Source organism: Cyclopterus lumpus, chromosome 20, assembly GCF_009769545.1.
Source record: "Cyclopterus lumpus isolate fCycLum1 chromosome 20, fCycLum1.pri, whole genome shotgun sequence".
In the NCBI taxonomy this organism is placed as follows: Eukaryota; Metazoa; Chordata; class Actinopteri; order Perciformes; family Cyclopteridae; genus Cyclopterus; species Cyclopterus lumpus.
The window spans coordinates 13,481,448-13,499,253 of NC_046985.1; the positions used below are offsets into that span (position 1 = coordinate 13,481,448).

Here is a 17,806-nt window from a genome sequence, read left to right on the forward strand (position 1 = left end):
AAGCAGTCCAACCCTAATTGTGTAGCCGTGAGTTTCTCCACAACGATGATGAGATTCTTCATGGTTCGGATTCCGCATGTGGGCGACACATCAGAGAGGAGGAGGAGGAGGTTTTTTTGTTGTTGTTTTGGTCGCCAGTGACGTAAATTGAAGAATTTGAATAGGACACGGCGGGGGGAATTCAGGGGCTTTAAATCCCAAACATCCAAACCTAATATAGTTGGGAATGGGTTGGGGCTTGGCTGAGTCAAAAGGTCAACTCAGTGTAGTCATCGGCTTACCACAGCTGTAGACTAATTACAGAGTGCAGGGCTTTCTGCGCTATGTGAAGGGGAAGTGTGTGTGTGTGTGTGTGTGTGCGTGCGTGCGTGTGTGTACATGAATGTGTACATGTGTACGGGCCTGTGTAATATGTCCCATCAGTGGCTGTGGCTCGCTACATAATCCACTCATGTGGTTCATAAACAGTGGATTATCTATGTTTATACGCACACACACACACACACACACACACACACACACACACATGCTGACAGATGTGTGGATACGTATTGTTGCGAGGACTGTACATGCACTGCTTTATTGTTTAACCATAACCTAACCCTAATCTCTTAGAGAATTACTGTCTTTATTATTACTGAAGGAAAAGGCGCCGCACAAGATATGAAACGCAACAAGAAAATTCACTGTCATGCGCAGCACTCAACAAAGACCGCTCTCTCTCTTCTTCTCTGTCCCTCCTCGCTCTTTCTGTGTTTCTAGGTAACGATTTGTTCCTGGTGGCGGTCCATGAGCTCGGCCACGCACTTGGCCTCGAACACTCCAACGACCCCACGGCCATCATGGCTCCTTTCTACCAGTACATGGACACCGACAACTTCAAACTGCCCATGGACGACCTGCTGGGCATCCAGGATATTTATGGTAAGGCCTCCCGAGCTTCATGTAGACGTGCCGAGTAACACTCCACTTTCAGTATTATTTGCTGTTTTTGTCAGCACAGGATCACTTTCATAGGATCACTTTCATATCATTACCAGATGAAGCACAGATCTGAGATCAGGACCAACTTTTAAGATCACCGTATGCGAGCGCTTCATCACCAGAGCACCTACTTAATCTTCATTGGCACACACTTGGAGTCGGCAGCGCTTTGTCTCATCGTAAAGCTGGTGTAGCTCAGAAGTGTGACATTTCATTTGATGGCAATAGATTCATGTAAGCCCCAGAGTGGTCCTCATCTTTACACTCTCAGAGTTGAATAGTGTTACACCTGGATGGCGGTTGCCAAGACCTCAATCTAGACATGTGCTCTTTATTTATTTTTTAATTTTTTATTTGTATACAATTTTTAAATTCTGTATATATTTGTTTTTACGTTCACGTTATCGTCTCAACCGCAGTTTGACATCCAGGTTGAAAAAGAACTTGGTGGGAAGTGACAGCATTGCCCTGTACAACTGTCGAGGCTGTAAACCAGTCACACTCCGCTGAGCGGACTCCGGTCTGTCACATGAACGGCTGCACACACACACACACACACACGCACGCACGCACACACACACACACACACAAAAGAACCTGCCATCTGCTTACATGGCCAGGGCGCATCCCTCCGGGAGTGACAGACACGGGCAAGCGATCAAATATCTCCTCATCCCTACTCGCGTTTAACTCCTCTCCGCCGCCGCCCCTCCCTCGTCCTCTACGTCGTACCGAGGGTTGAAGGGCAGGACAAGCGATGGCAGCTCCTCTCTCAGGCTCATTTTCTTTTTCCAGCAGCCGTTGGCCTCCTCTTCTTCCTCGTGGCAATGGCGGTGGTGCGGAGACCAAACGGGGACAAGATGGGAGAGCTGCACAGTTTAGATGACTTAGAAGGGCTCGACCTCGAGGTTGAATACAAAACAAAACAAAGGTGTGAATGGGTGTCCATAAAGAGATACATTGTCTTTTATTTATGTAAATAGGTACAGCGAGAGATGCGAGGAGAACTATCTGTGAGGTGAAGAAGCTGAAGAGTAAGCGATTTAAATAGTAAAGTGGCCTAGCAGTGTAAATGGGAACGAGATGCTGAATTTAGGACTTTGATTGGCAGTCAGCGGGAACTGGGCGGGATCACACCGGGAATTGTGGGGGAAAAAAAGTTCTGACGGGTTGAGCGCGAAGTGGTTGATCGATTCACTCTCAGACTTTTGGACAACTAGCCGTACTCTTTCTGTTTCATACCTCAGTACGAAGGTCATTGTAGAAAAAGAAAGCCTGCTGGTCGCGTTTATTCATCATATTTATTATGACTGAAGTGTCAAACTATTCTGCACAAGTTACGGTCGGATAGGATTTGGAACCGTGATATTTATAAGATAATAAATGTTACACGGAATGCATTTTTTTTGCACCAAGCACAGACTTTTATAACGGAGCCTTTGTTTAAAAAAAAGAGGAGACGGTGCTGTTTAGATATTTTCGAATAAAACTTTTTTTTTTTTTTAAATCACACTTTTTTATAAATGTTTATTCACAAAACGTTCACTGTAAAGCTGACGGGTTCTATTATTCCAATTGCTCCATCGGACCCTCAGCTACCGCCCGGCCCCTTGGCACTCAGACCGCCTATCGGCTGTCTCGGGTCCCCGCGATTGGACGATATGAAAAGAAAAACTCCCGCCCAACCCCTAATAACAGCGGAGTTCTCTGGCTCCACTAATCTGGGATCTTTTTCAAGGGATTTAATTCAGCCGGTGGATGGAGTCTCTTGCCGTGAACTCGCTGATCAGCCGCGGGTGGGTGGCAGCGCTCCCTCTTAATCCCATGATCAGCCTGTGTGCAACTAATTTGATGGGCGGACATAATTTCTCTGTCTAATTCGCTCGCTGTAGATTGACTCCCTTCAGTTCATTTTAGTCCTCTTTTAAATCATTTGTCGGGCCATTAAATCATTCATTCATAACTCCTGAATGTTTACAGTTGCTTTCAAGGTCATTATTTATACATGCCACCATTACTTATTGATACTATTCATGCTTGTCGCATTTGCATCGTTCCTATCGCAGTCATCTATTCCTGCATCTGTTGGCCCCAAACAACACATGGCAACTAATATCCTGGTTTTCACAGTAACACAGTGTGTGTTATTCATGCGTTGTCATGTGTTCAATTATTCATACACACAACCCACTCGCTTGGCCTGCCCCGGCCTCTCTCCTCGCTCCGTTTTCCTTCTGCGGGCTCTGCATGCCTCTCGCCCTCTTTCTCTCTAAATCATGAATGTGAAATGACGCCGGTCCTCCATTTAGGAGGAACCTTTTTTTCTTTTTCTTTTTTTATCTTTCCAGTATATTTTAATTACGTGTGCTATTTATTTCTGTTTTATTCATCTTAACATATCATATTATGCTTCGGCGAGCTGAATCCCTAAAACTTGGCAGGTTCAAACTCTACCCACGGATTTTCTCATGACCTCGTGTTGTTGTTTTTTTCCATCTTCTCCTCTATTTCTCGTGCGTTCTCTTCTTTTTGTCTTCACCTTCTTGTGGCCACATTTCCTCTCTACACCGTACCTGGTGCTTTGGCATTGTGGTTTAAGCTGCAGGTGAAAACAAATGGAACGTCCCTTAACAGGAGATCACGGAATTAATATTTGTAAAATCGGTCTCCAATTATTCGCAGTATTAAGTTGTTTTCTGCTTTGCCCAAAATGCTCTTGCTTCATTTGAGTGAATAGTTGGAAAGTTTGGTGAACTGGTGAAGAACTCAGATGTAACACCCTTCACGCTCATTGATCTGCATTCCTTGCAATGTGTTTAAAGTATACTGTTGTTCTAATGGGATGACAAGGTGTGGTCCAAATTAAACCACGTGACCCCAGAAATGTAATCAATGAAAAGGATGCTGACATGTTGTGTTATATGTATGAGCACAAGTGAGATATTTAAATCTTGTCTTCCTCCAGGGCCTCCTGATAGACTTCCCCCGCCCACCAAGCCTTTGCCGACGGCGCCCCCTCCCCGCTCCCTTCCTCCATCGGACCCCCGTAAGCCGGACAGGCAGACACGACCTCCGAGGCTGCCCCCAGGAGACAGGCCGTCTCACCCGAACGCTAAACCCAACATCTGCGATGGGGGCTACAACACCCTCGCCATACTGAGGAGAGAGATGTTCGTCTTCAAGGTTAGTGCCGAGTCTGCGATATCCAAACAAACCTGGGGGCATTTTCACATTTGGAGTCATTTTTAACCCAAACTTGCATCTTTTTGCGGTGTGAAACAACAGCAATCAGTCTCTACAGGACACATGACCTTGGGATATCTTGTTGGGAGGGTAGTTTCCAACAATATATGCCTGAAGAGAGTCTTTGCCTGCATGAGGTTGCTGGCTATAACATACAACGTAATAGTGTGATAAACGCCACAAAAGAAAGACTCATCCTTTTGATTCAGACCAAGGAAATGTCAGGCAGGTCTGAAAACACCCTGTGGAAAGAGCGAGCTTGCAAGAGGGCTTCGAGGATTACCTAAGTATACCGATGGGTGGGAGCCTCTGCTAATCTGCTTCATGTTCTGTATATGCATAGTGGGCGTAATGTGGAAAAAGGCACACTTGGATTTCTGATAAATTCTTGTTTTTGTTTGTTTTCCACACATTAGTAGAAAGGAGGACACTGTGGATACGGCTTGAAGAAATATGGGGGATTCTCGGGTGCCTCTGTATTTCAGTGCATAGTTAAAGCAGCTATTACGTCTAAAAGGAGCTTGTTCCAGATTACTTTGGGTCAGTTGAGCTTGAATTAGGCAAAATGGATATTTCACTACAAAAAGAACACCGTGCGTCACAGTTTTCCTTTCTTCCAACAAACTTGTGACTCCTGTGTCACAGAAAAGAGTCCACATGTCCCGTAATGCGTCTTTATCCTTGGTCTGAGCTTGTGAATACTAGAGCTTGCCAACATGTGCTCAGGAATAGAGCAAAACCTTGGGGCAACACAAAGATGCCTTGTGTTCTCCACAGAAAGGAGAAAGAAGGCCTCCAATGCTTTGTGAATGCCACTGTGTTTTTCTGAGGATATAAACGGGTAGTGGTTAAACAGAAGGCTTGTTGAGCGAGGGGAAAAACCCTTTCTCTCCTCTCTGCTCCCTCTCTGAGTGTGTTCTTTAAGCTAAAAAATAAATAAAAATCCAGCCTGGAACCAGAGCTGCTACCTGTGATGGTATTTAACCAAAATTAGACTCAAAACAAACCCCTACTGTCTCTGTTTTCTTACGCGTGTCACAGTAGTCTAAATCCAGCACCCATCTCTATCACATGGTGCCTGCAGTAGCTGTTGTCATCCGTCATTACTCCCAGGGCAGCAGCCTGGCCTGATGAAGTGAGGAGGATCATGGGATATTTCTGCAGAGCTCAGAAATGCCGCGGAGACAAAAAGGAGGTTCAGCAATCAGCCAACTTGTCTTTTTTGGGCTCCAAATACACCTCCAGTGTGGGTTTGACATTTGAAGAATCTCTTCTGTAGTTCGAGCATGCCGGCCCCTCTACTTTAATGGGCCCTAACTAATCCAATGCTTTGACGTTGTTTACCTCTAACCTGTTCTCGTTGACTAGAATCAAATACTTTTTTCCCCTGGCTTACAAAGAGCATCGGCTGATCCCCTCATATATTTTGTCTCGTTTTTTTTCTTTTTTTGGGTAATCCAGGCAATTTCCCCAAATCTGCTTGCTTTCCTGATGTGCTGCAAACATCCATCAGACAGGCATCTCTTTGTTAGTTTTTCTGCAGTGCCAGTGCAGGGAAAAGGACCCTTTCTCCCGTTCCACCTCATCGGATCCGAAAGCAAAGTGGTTCTGCTGTTCACACTGCTTCCGTGTGCTTGTGACGAATCTGAAACGTATATATAAAATAAGTGTTGTGGGCACTGATCACCTTTCGGCTTGAAAGTATTATTTGTCTTTTTGTGGTTTTTTTGTCTATTGTTTTTTTATTGCATTTTTAAAGCGCCCTCTACTGTAATGTGTCCTAACTTATCAAATGCTTCAACATTGTTAACGTTTAAATGACACAACTCACATTTGTGGGTTCCTGTTATTGACATGCACGTACACCCTTGTGCAATTAATACATTTAATTAAAAGTTCATAGACTTTTTGGGCATTCATTTTCATACACGATACAATGGTAGCTTAGTTCATAGTAAAAACTCCCACAGCCCTTAGTCTTGTGTGCCAAATGAGTCTCTTTGGAGACCGATCCACGGGGGCCACCCACGCAAATTGCTGTTCAGCATAAACAGCATGGGTCCCCGTCTTTGTTTAAAACTCGCTGCTTATTGCAACCAGCTATCCAATTAATACTGTAAATGAAAAGTACATTTCACTCATGAGCACAGGGGCACTGAGGTATGGCAGTAAGTATCTTCGGCAGTGCGGTATAGACGAGTGGCTACAAGCAGACCTGCAATCCAAATTTCAAGTCCGATTGTAGGATTGTATTATAATATAAATGAAAACAGTAAAGCGGGCCTCACCACTGATGTGTGGAGGGCTTGGATGAATGTTTCTCTCTGTTGGTCGAAGTACTACCAGCTCACACTTTTCCAAAGTGGAGGGAAAGGATGGACAGAGGGGGGGCTGATTTGTTACGGGACACACGTCAGTGTTCAGATCATCAGGACCACCGGGGATATTACGACTCACAAATAATTTGCTCGTCTTTTTTGCATAATCCAAGTTTCAGCCAGCGAATTGAATGGGAAATCCATAAGGGTTCACAGGTCTGACTCGGATCCACCCTGTGAAGTGTTGTTTCACGGGGCGAGCAGGTGGTCCTGATATTTCTTGGTTCTCAGTGAACGCTTTGCCAGTTTTTTCCCAAGAAGACTGCGGTTTCACGTTAATGCCTTCTGGCCTCCTGGTGAAGCTGCTCGACTGTAAAACGGTTGATCTGGAATTCTAATTGGAGGTGTTTGCGTTACTCCAGAGCTTGATATATTCCCTCTAAAGGAAGCCAAGGTTTATGTATGAGGCTAAAGGCGAGTTAAAATGATGGGAATGATTTACATCTTCTGCATACTTCTGGTTTCAGTTTGATTTGACTTCTGTTTTTTTTGCCATTTATAAGGGTGAGATCTTCTCTCTCTTTTTATTTTGTATTCATACGATTGATTACTTCATGGTGTTGATCCATTTGGCCTGAACGGATTGGCTATTCTCACCGTCCCTACTTGATTGTTTTGGAAGAGCAAAGTCAAGTCGACGCCAAGTCGTTATAGCGGAGATCCCTGCAGCCTCACAGCTTCCAAGGTCCACAGGTGGTATAGCAATGTGAAGTCGGGGAGGGGGGGTTGTTTGCTCCCACTGACAAATGTGATGACCTGTTTTAGGCTTCTGGTCCACAAGAACCAAACATTTAGATCCACACCGTCAGTATTTTAGCACAATGTATAATGGACCCTTACAACAAAGAGTTTACAGACAAACACCTCGTTCATGCCTCATCTATGAACATTTCTTCTTTCAAAACGTCAGATCTCATTATTCCTGTTTGCTTGTTTTCTACAGGATTTGTAGATGACCTCCAAAACCCTTTAAATGTAAATACAACATTTTTCTCAGATATATGTGATGCCAGGAAGTTTTAACAAAGGTTTTCGACCTCCAACCTTTCTGCTAAAGAAGTGTAAAGCGCGATCATGACGTCATCAGGGGGATTCTTTCAAACTTGGGAAATCCGCTTTAAGAGCAACAGAAGACGTAGTTCGACCGGTTCTTTTAACACTGCTTGAGACGTGGAAACAGAACTTTATGTGTAAAATACCGTTTTGTGTCCCTTTTTAACTTTATAATATAACCCAATAATGTTGCATTTACCAATAGAGGAGGTGAAAGGTTCATTAATCTAGGTTGAAGATGTTGGATTGAATAGGCAAGCCTGACAAAAGGTAGCAATCTTTCAGAATAACAAGAACATCAAACGTGCCTTCAAAGGATCTGCATTTCCACAGCAGATGAACAGGAGGAGTAGCGCGCCGTCGTTCCCAAGAGCGCCGAGACGCGCCTGATTTACTCGAGGTACGTTAATCTACAAAGGCAGGGTTCGGAGCCATGCCTGTTAAGGTGGTAGTTTTACGGCCGATCATTTTTCTCTCCACCGGGGTGACACGGGGGTCGTTTGGGGTTCACGCGGCCGTCCATGTAGATCCAGTGTCACCAGTAAATGCCCTTGTGAAATTACACAGCTACCTCTTTTATGACTGCGGGCGTTCCAGGCTCAACTTTCTGTGAACTCTCGAACCATATGGCGTCCCATCGGAGGCGGAGAATCACTCAAACACGTACATGCATGTGGACATGGACTGGCTTTTCTCAGGAACCGTTTTCCCCTCTAATGCTACCGGGCTGCAGTCCGCTGTGATCGAGTGATGGCCCTTCTCCTCCTCCTCCTCCTCCTCACCACTAGTCCAACGCTCAATCACAAGAGTCTTGTCAGTCAGCGAGAGACCGTCATTCTTTGAAGTGGACAGATTTAGAGCAGGGACGCCAGAGGGTGCCTTGCGGTTCAGGATTGGCCACTTGGCCGCCGACGTTGGAGACAAGCTTTTGATTCCGACGTCCATTAATGAGAGCGCAGGGGCCGAGTGGGCAGTGAGCTGTCCACTCTCCTCAGCATCGTCCTCCTCGCTGTGTGACTGGGAGGAAGGAGACGGAGGATCCGCCAACCGCGGGGTGTCTGAGTGGTCTTAGAAGAAGATGTGAGAGGCTTTTTTTTTTATGCCACAAATGGCATTTCTGACACTGAAGTTGTATAGTGTCAAGTTAATTTTGGGGGTTTTCCTCGGACGTAATAAAATTCTTAAAACACTCACACGGGCAGAAATAGAAACACGAGGAGCAAGAACAATACCATGTACACTAAATAGAAGGCTGCAACCAGGAAACAGTTAGCCTAGCTTAGCATAAATATTTAACTGCCCGCCTCGTTGACATTTAATGCATCTTGCCACGAGTATAAACTGTGGAGCTGGCGGATATGGAGGAACAGTAATGGAAATAATAAGCCGCAGGTTGAACCAGTGCTCCTTGCTGTGGTGACTGCATTTCAACCGTTCAGTTAATGCGGTTTGGAGAAGTTTTGTTAGCGTGGTGTTCCAGTCGACTACTGTACAGAAGAAGCTCTCAGGCGCACAAACAAACAGCAACTCTCCTGCAGCTATTGGGGGGGGGGGGGGGGGATTTTTGAAAAGACATCCTGATGGATGCTGTGTTGTCAGGCTTCAGCCCTAATCCTCGAAACCCCCTTGAATTATTTACACCCGCATTTTGCTCTGTCAAGCCAAGAAAGGGTGAGCGTCACATGAACCGAGTGAGGGATCAGCAACGCGGTCTGTCATATTCTCACTTCTTCACTCGCGCAGACGGCAGCAGAAGATGCTCAACCGGGGTTGACCTGCATTACTGTGATTAAGGACACCCTTGGAATAATGCCATTTTCATTTCCTCCAATTGTCCTTATGGTTCTATGTCCTCCTCCTCATGTGTTTTATCATCAGAACTTCTTCCTGCTCTAGTTCGTTTGAACATTTTTTTTTGCATTTAAGCAAATTTCTTCATCATATATATATATTATGTGTGTGTATGGATGTATTATTCAATTTTGTTGTAATATTATTTTATTTAATTTTACACATTTGACAGAAAATCAGTTTGCAATGGATAAATATGTTCTAGATCACATGAAGTAGATTAATGGCGTTCAGTGTTTAGCAGCCTACAGGCCATACTGTATGATAAAAAGTGCAATTCAAACATTTAAAGGTTTCTGCTAGTAAAAATAAATCGGCGAATGGAAAAAGTAAGAATTAGCTTGGTAGGATTTCATGTACCAAGACGTGATATGAAGGCCTTTCAAGATGAAAGAGATCTTGATATTACCACCGATCTGTTTCAATGTAGCAAGCCAGAACCCTTCATGCAGGAAAATGATGTGCAAGTTCCAGAACTCGCAGGGCGACCTCTGCAGTGTGCTGACGAGAAGGCATCGGTTGATGCAGCTCCAGAATGTCTTCTCCTATGGAGAGCGTATGCTAATTCAACCTCATTGCTCTAGCCTGCACTGGCCTTTCTCTCGGAGCAGAGAACATGAACATTTCCAACTTCCGCTGAGACTAAACTTGCTGTGATTCTTCCCGATGTTCCCGTGCCGGCTGATATCTTCTACAAGCAAAGCGTGCTCGCCCGAGCTTTTATTTTCAGAGCGGGAGAAAGAACATTTTCTCTTTTACAAAGTCAAAAGGATTCAAACAGGGTCCGATTTCACAGTTTGATCTGTTTTCAATTACGTGGCCGCGCCGCGTACGGGAGAAAAGGCTGAACAATTGAAGTCTATGTTGGGCAGCAGGTATAGAGCGAGCAAAGGGAGAGGAATTGGGATGAGGGACAAGGGGAAATGAAAAGAAAGAGGAGGAAGTGTCCAGGGAGCGAGGAGAGTCCCACAGAAACAATTGGATTAGACAGAGAGGGAGGAAGAGAGCAGCGGAGAGAGTGTTTGATAAATGGCCTGTTTATTTAGCTTTCACTGCGAATGAGGCCGGGCGTGATGAAGTGTTGCCTCCCTGCCTCTTCTGCGTCCCTCGCTGTGAGGTCGGGCTTTTTTGGCCCGAGCGCTCGGCCCGTTCGGGGGGACGCAATCGGCCGCTCGTTGCCAAAGGGTGGGACATCTCGCTGCGTCCTAATAGCTTTTACAGCTGGGTCTCCCCCCCGACTCCCTCTGTCATCAAGTTTCATCCGACATCAAAAAGACACACCTTCCACTTGGCCGCGCTCACGTTACACCTCCGCCCCCCCCGGTAGGAAATCAGAGACTCTTGGCTTCTCATAAAGCTCCTGGCTATCACTTTGCCCCCGTTACTTGATGGTTTTTCCAGTGTGTTCTTCAGGTTCTGCGTACGTCGAGGCGGTCTCGTGGGGCTTTTTATCTGGCAACCTGAGAAAGAACATGTGCATCTCGAAGACGCCGGGGCTATCGCAGCGGCAGCTTGAGCCACTCGTCGCCAGCGGGCATGGTTGTAAGCGCGGGAAAGTGGGGGAGTCGGCCTCAGTTTACCGCGATCAGATGTTCTAATTTACCGCCAACTGTGTTCCGATGTGCAGCATTCATTACCTATTTATCCCCGGTTCAGGGCAGGTTGGCGTTCGCCGTCAATAAACTTCCGCGTGACCTTGATCAGGGCTGGGTTTTTCCGTTTCCTCACGGTGTTCTCTGTTCTCTCCCAGGATCACTGGTTTTGGCGGGTGAGAGATAACTCGGTCATGCCGGGATACCCCATGCTCATCAGTGTCTTCTGGAGAGGCCTTCCTCCCAAGATAGACGCCGTCTACGAGAACAGCGAGGGCAAGTTTGTCTTCTTCAAAGGTAAGCTCACCTGCTTCACCACCATCATCACATCATCATCTTCAGAGCAGTTTTGAAGACCAGCTCAAATGCCGTGTGTGTATTGTTCTTCCACAGGAACTTCCTAGATTCGCATGCAACTGGATGCACATGTCTTTTTAGTACCCAGCATGTGTTTTCCGTGTGTGTCTGGATTTAGGAGCAAACCAAGGTTTTTTTTTCTTTAATAACTGCCGTATGTTATATTGCTCACTCGAAGAACAGCCTCGATCGTGTCTGTGCGTTGGAGTTCAATGCAAATCAGCGGAAGAGTCAGGCAATGTTTTGCCCACTTGGTTCGGGAAATCCGCTATAATCCACCAGTTTGGGCTTTTAATTAGACTTGTGCTGAGAGTTATAATGTTTAAGTCTCCAGCTGTAGTAAAGCGTGATTAGTATGCGTAAATTATGAACTTCACCGTCAACGCATGTGCCCGAGAACTTCAATACTACGTTTTGTGTTGTGGTTGTTGTTTTAGTTTTTTACCTTCCCCGAGTAGATTTGTCCACATATTCAAATCTAGACAAAGCTAGGCCCAAAACAGATTCAGAGCTAATTATGTCAAAAGCCGAAAAGAACTGGCAAACGAGCACAGCAAGTCCTGTAAACTCCTATTTGCATACACTCCAGAGAGGCAAACACTCGGAAAGAGGCTGTAGAAAGGAGACGTAGGTAAGCAATGAGATTCTGCTGAGATTAAAAGAAATATACAAATCTTCACTCCTGCCTGTTTCTATTTTCAACACCAAACAATTCCTGGAAATGCAGACTGCCACAAGCTCTGGAAGTTTTGATTTCGGGTGCTTTGTCCTCCACCCTGGCCTTTTTTTTCTTCCCGGGCTGCGTAGCAACAGGATTGCACACAGATTTAGAACAATTTGCTATTCTTCATTTGAACATGCAAAGCTGATTCCCCAGCAGGCCCTATTCTGTCTGTCCCCAATTTTTGGAATGAAGTAGGTCAGAAAACAAAATGCGTCCTCCGGTTCAGAATGTCCAGCGCCCTCGTCTGATGAGTTCTCCGAGAACAAATGCACAGATGGAGGCTTTGGAGTTGAGTGTGCGCTGACACACTGATTAGCTTCGTGCTGTTAAGGCATCACATTAGGAATAGATTCAGCATGTGTTCTCCATTTTGAGTCTAGGTTTGCCTCTTTCCATTCTTCTGAGACGCTGGATCTGCAAGTCCAAATGCACCGTCAGCTCGCCGCGTGAAAACAGTAGAATTAAGCCTGTTGCCGGCGTCACTAATCGCCGTGATTATTACACTTAAAAGCCGTCCATGTCAAAATAGAACCGAAATGACAACAAGGTAAGAGGTTGTATTATAGATAAGAAATTAAATTAATCAAATGTAACGTTGCCGGCAGCAGGGTCACACAAAGGCATGCAGCCACATGTCAGAATGCATTTTCCTCCTGGAGGCACGATCCATTTCAGGTTTTTTTTTTTAGATAAAAGCTAGACAGATAAATCGTCCGTGGCCAATTGGTCTGCTGCTATTAGCTTATTGTACACATCAGTATTGGCTCGTGTACATCACGAAGCCTTTTCAGCACAGAAAAGCCAAATATAGGTTGAAAAAGCTGCGTCACCGCTTCACAGTTTGACCTCCAGGGGGCAGTACCGGTGACTACATATGTCAAGATATACAACTGTATTTAGTTGAGTATAACGATTGCTGACTCGCCACTCGAAATCCCAGGTTGATTTGAGGAAGTAATTTTCAAAACAATGGGACATAAGCCAACTTTTTGGTTTTTATCAGCTGTAGCTAGCAAGTGTCAGCTCATGCTAACGCTTGAAAACTTGAATCTGCAGCTGACTTCATGAACTTCACAGCGTGAGGGTTGAATATTTATAAACTGCTTGTTGAAGGTCGGACTGTATATGAATGTATATGACACATTTGTACACACATTGCTTGCGTTTGGTACATTTAAGCCCAGCGGTTTAGTTTCAAACAGGACAATCCAAAAAATAAAATCTACGAATGAAGAACGATGTAGGTGATGTACACAACATTTCCTCATTGCTCAATTCTGGCGAGTATGCGTACACATGGTGCGTGATGAATTCAGTTCACACTAACACATGTGTTATTCATTTGGCTGTAAAGTACGTGTTTGTGTGTGGCCCGCAGAAAGAGGAGGGGGTCCGTTTTTTTGGAACAAATCTTCATCCTATATAACGCTCTTCATACAGTGTTGAGGGCAAGCAGGGGATTAGTCATTACACTGGAGCAGATGCCGGAGCTGCCACTGCATCAAAGCAGCCCTCGCAGCTCTGAAGAAGAAGCCAGACTTTTTTATGCGGAGTTGACACCAATTTAAAGAATAAAAAAAGAAAGGAGAATCCCATTAAATGTAGGATAGGCGCAAAGAGAAGGGAGTTTTGGTTTATTTGTATTTGTGAGTAAAGTTGAAGTCTTTCTCAAGGTGTGCGTGAGCGTGTGTCAGGGCCAGAGGAAGTGTGACCCAGAATGAGTGGAGCGCTGTAAGAGAAAGAAGTGAAATGACAGGAATTTCCTTTCCATAAAAGAGGCCACTACAGGTCTCTCCTCCCCTCTTACCATTCAGCCGGCGCTCCGTCCTACCTCTCCCTCTATAAATCTCCCTTCTTCACCTCAGCCGTAGAGTGTGAACACTTCTTGAAGGCCAAATGTCAGATGTGCAGCCTTTATGAAACAAGAGAATGGGTTGAGGGATCATGTCTGCTGTATTTCACACCCATTTCCTGTATTTGGTGAAGTAAATTGCCCAGGTCATCTTCAAGCTGACCTCGCAAAACTCCCTCATAGTCCTTCAGGTTTATGGGCTGTTCAAGTAGAGCAACATGTAATATGAAACCTTTTTCGGTGAAAGAAAGTCATTTACACAAATGCACACCAACCCTTTCCTTTTCAGCCTCATCGTTTCTCTGCTTGGTTTCCATCTTTACTCCACTAAAGCGTCTCTACCGGAGAGAGAGACACATGTGTTTCTGTCGAATTATTGAAAGACTATGTAGAAAGAGATCGTATTGTGATGAATGTTGTAGCCTTGAAAGTTGCATTCCGATGATTCCGATGATTTTTCCAATTAAATTGTCTGAAAGAGGTACGATAAAAGAATAATACAAATTAATAAAAGACTGTGTGTGACATTATTTGGCAAAAGAAAGGATAGGCCATCATATCTGATATCCCTAGTGTTTCCCCTCTCTGCCTTTTGTCATTCCACCTCTTTCTTTATTCTCTCTTTCGCAACACGCTGCTCTTCCACTCACCCCCGCCCACTTCTTCCTGGTACACCCCACACCTCCACCAGTGTCGAAGAAAAGCACTTCCTGGGGTCACACGGTGTCAAAAACGTGCTGTTGAGCCTAATTACTCCGTGGGAGTTAGAGAAAGAGGGACAAAAAGAAAACAACTCACAACCTGTCATATGATCCAAACATTAAACAACATTATTAAGGTCCTTCCAAAGGTATTCTAAAGTTCAGGTATTTGTTTTGTTCCTTTGGGCTTGTAAACTTGAAATAAGAAGGTTTTTAGTGTGACTCTTTAGGTGCCAGTTTTCCCACGAGTCGATGCTGTTTCTTTTCATCTCAGCCAAGTCAGTGTGCCAGCGCTGCAAAGTTTCTAAAGTACCTCTAAGCAAGGGCAAAGAGAATGTGTCACCATGTCTGTGTCCTACTTTAAATTAGGGAAACGTCAACATCAAATACAGTAATACAAGACAACAGGTTATTGCCTGCCATTTGTTACAAGGCTCACATCTGTCCTTGTAAATCTGCCCTTCTCGTCTGCTGCTCCTGGAGGGTAATCCCAGCTGTTGCTACTCTAATTTGTTTCTCCCTCTCTTGATGTGCAGGGAAACAGTTCTGGGTGTTTAAGGACACAGTGTTGCAGTCTGGATACCCCAAGGACATCGCCCAGTTCGGCCACGGCATGCCGGCCCAGAGCATCGAGACCGCCGTGTGGTGGGAGGATGTGGCCAAGACCTACTTCTTTAAAGGGGACAGGTGGGTGCGAATGGAGGAAGAGCGCTGTCTTCACAAATGATAAGGGACCTTTAAAAAAAATCTTCAAGAATTCAGAAGCAGAGCAGCTGCCAGACCATACATAGAAACTGCAACTCCAGTGGCGATATTTGGTCATTGATGGTGTTTTGATGATGGTCGTGGAGGTCTAATATGTCCGGTCGCTGCATATGATTGACGCTTTTCTATTGCACATCAATGAAGTTGGGGAGAGACAGATTAAAAAGTAAATGATCTGAAGTGGTATGGAAACAGCTGGATTGGGTATCGGTTACATTGGGGTCGATCTATTCAATTCTATTCTATTCTATTTGTACATACTATTTACACAATATACTGGAATTCTAACCCCTGTTATTGTAACAATTAAATAAATGTACATATATGTGTTTCAAGTAAAAAAAAAAGAAGCTGTTTCCTCAAACATAAATAAATGATGCCAGTCACCACCATACATCTTAGTAATTAAACACTGCTATCAGATCGGTACTCGATTTGTGTTGTAAGCTACAAGAGACAAAATACCACGGGTTGTCGGTTCCTGCTCTGTCTTCCCCGCGGCTCATCCTTTGTCCCTGCTTAGGTACTGGCGTTACAATGAGGAGATGAGAACCATGGACCCCGGCTATCCCAAGCCCGTCACAGTGTGGAGAGGTGTGCCTGACTCGCCACAGGGGGCCTTCGTCGACAAAGCCAACGGTACGGGTTGTCCTGCCTGATATTCTGGTTTGGCAATAACAGCGCTCTCCGTGTGCCAGGCAGCATTGATTTCAGCTGGTCACTGGCACACACTGTGCGGAGGTACACCAGGGTTGCATTGATTGAAATTTGCCCCAGTTATTATATCGAGTCTCAGCGGGTGGCACGCTTCCATACATGCGATATCAGGGAAAACAGACGGATGGAGCGTTTGTGTGCAGCAAATGAAGATGAAAAGAGGTCAGTTTTGAATTGTTCCACCAGCTAAATGTTCCACAATCAGTCCGTCCTGCTCAGTGTGCCACAAGACCCAGTTGGAGCAGGATTGTGGAAAGCAGAAAAGGACAAGACTACCGCTGGGCGCTCATCCCGGTTTAAGCTAGTTGGACCTCGTCATGGGTTAGAGGGGGGTGCTGGGTGGGATTTAGAGCTCTCAAAGAGCTCACCCATAGGCCAGTCAGATGGCGTGAAGAGGGGAAACAGCTTTTCCCATTGGATGTATCATACCAGGTGGGTTTGGGCCTGGTCTTGGCAAGGACCCGGGTTGGAAAAAGGCAGGGCAGGTGGTGCTGAATGCTCCGGCCATCTGTTCCGCGGATCCGCTGCCCGATCTGTAGCCGGGCGTGTCTGCCGGCGAGGCCAGGTGGAGCGGGCATCAATCGGAGCATGAAGGGTGGATTCATGTCCAAGGGCGCTGATGGGTGTTTGCGTGCATCACACGTAGTCCCCGCTGGTGTGCGTATCGGCCTTGCGATTTATTTGGCAGGGCTCGCCGTTTGCAGACAGCGTGTCAAGTGGCACGCTCATAGCATTGACCCATATAACCAGGCGCAATCGAGGCTGCTGCTGCTGCTGCTGCTGCTGCTGCTGTGTCTGGGGCACGTTTCCGAGTAAGGGCCCTGGGGCGATGTCCACCTGGCTCTAACCCACAATAGCTCAGGCTGCCCCCCCCATCTATCTGTTGCTTCATCTGGATCAGTCTGTCGCTAAAGGACTTCTTTTTCACTTCACTTGTGTTCAATGCAGGAGAAACGTGTGGCAGAATATTTGAATTGGAATTATTATTTTTTTTAGCTAATTACAATACTCTAAATGAGAGTTTTGGTGGAGAAATGGTTGTGTGTGTTCGTGTGTGTTTGTGTGTGCGTGCGCATTTAGACTGGCTGGTGTTTTGTTGCTTACACAACCACATGTTGCTCAGACTGTACCCGGTCTGGTTTTGAGGACTCTTCGTGAAAGGGAGACCAGTGCATGTTTCGAGGTGTAATTAAACTGAAGGAACTATTTTACGTATTGTGGAACTATGCTGAAGAATAAAGACTGAACGGCGTAGACGGTTAGCCTGATTCCCCAACTGCTCCAAATCGTTATGCTAAGCTAATTGTTTGGCAAAGCTACACTCAATATTCGCTTGGCAACAAAGCCAGTAAGTGTTTACTTCTCAAAATGGTCTGTGTGATTTCCTCCTGCTCATGAATTAATTGTAAGATGTCCTTTGTGAGCACACAGTCTGCTGGGCACAACAGACATTACTGTTTGCTGCTGTCACATGACTGAAGCTTTTTCATTTCCTCATGTCTTCACCTCCCAAGCCATTTAAACAGCCGGGTCATTCTGTGTCGACTCAAAGACGTTTTTTGTTTCCACGTCAGGCTTTGTGAACTGTT

The 17,806-nt window shown here is 45.4% G+C and overlaps 1 protein-coding gene across 4 annotated transcripts in view; it reads left to right on the forward strand.

Annotated features, from left to right (window-relative positions):
• LOC117749819 (matrix metalloproteinase-16-like) overlaps nucleotides 1–17,806 on the forward strand; it is a 65,243-nt gene that overhangs the window by 43,450 nt on the left and 3,987 nt on the right. For all 4 annotated transcript variants that reach the window (XM_034560596.1, XM_034560594.1, XM_034560595.1 and 1 more), the window contains 5 exons: nucleotides 763–924; nucleotides 3,950–4,167; nucleotides 11,260–11,398; nucleotides 15,272–15,422; nucleotides 16,024–16,139. In XM_034560596.1, the coding sequence (XP_034416487.1) occupies nucleotides 763–924; nucleotides 3,950–4,167; nucleotides 11,260–11,398; nucleotides 15,272–15,422; nucleotides 16,024–16,139 (786 nt within the window). The remainder of the gene's footprint in view (nucleotides 1–762; nucleotides 925–3,949; nucleotides 4,168–11,259; nucleotides 11,399–15,271; nucleotides 15,423–16,023; nucleotides 16,140–17,806) is intronic.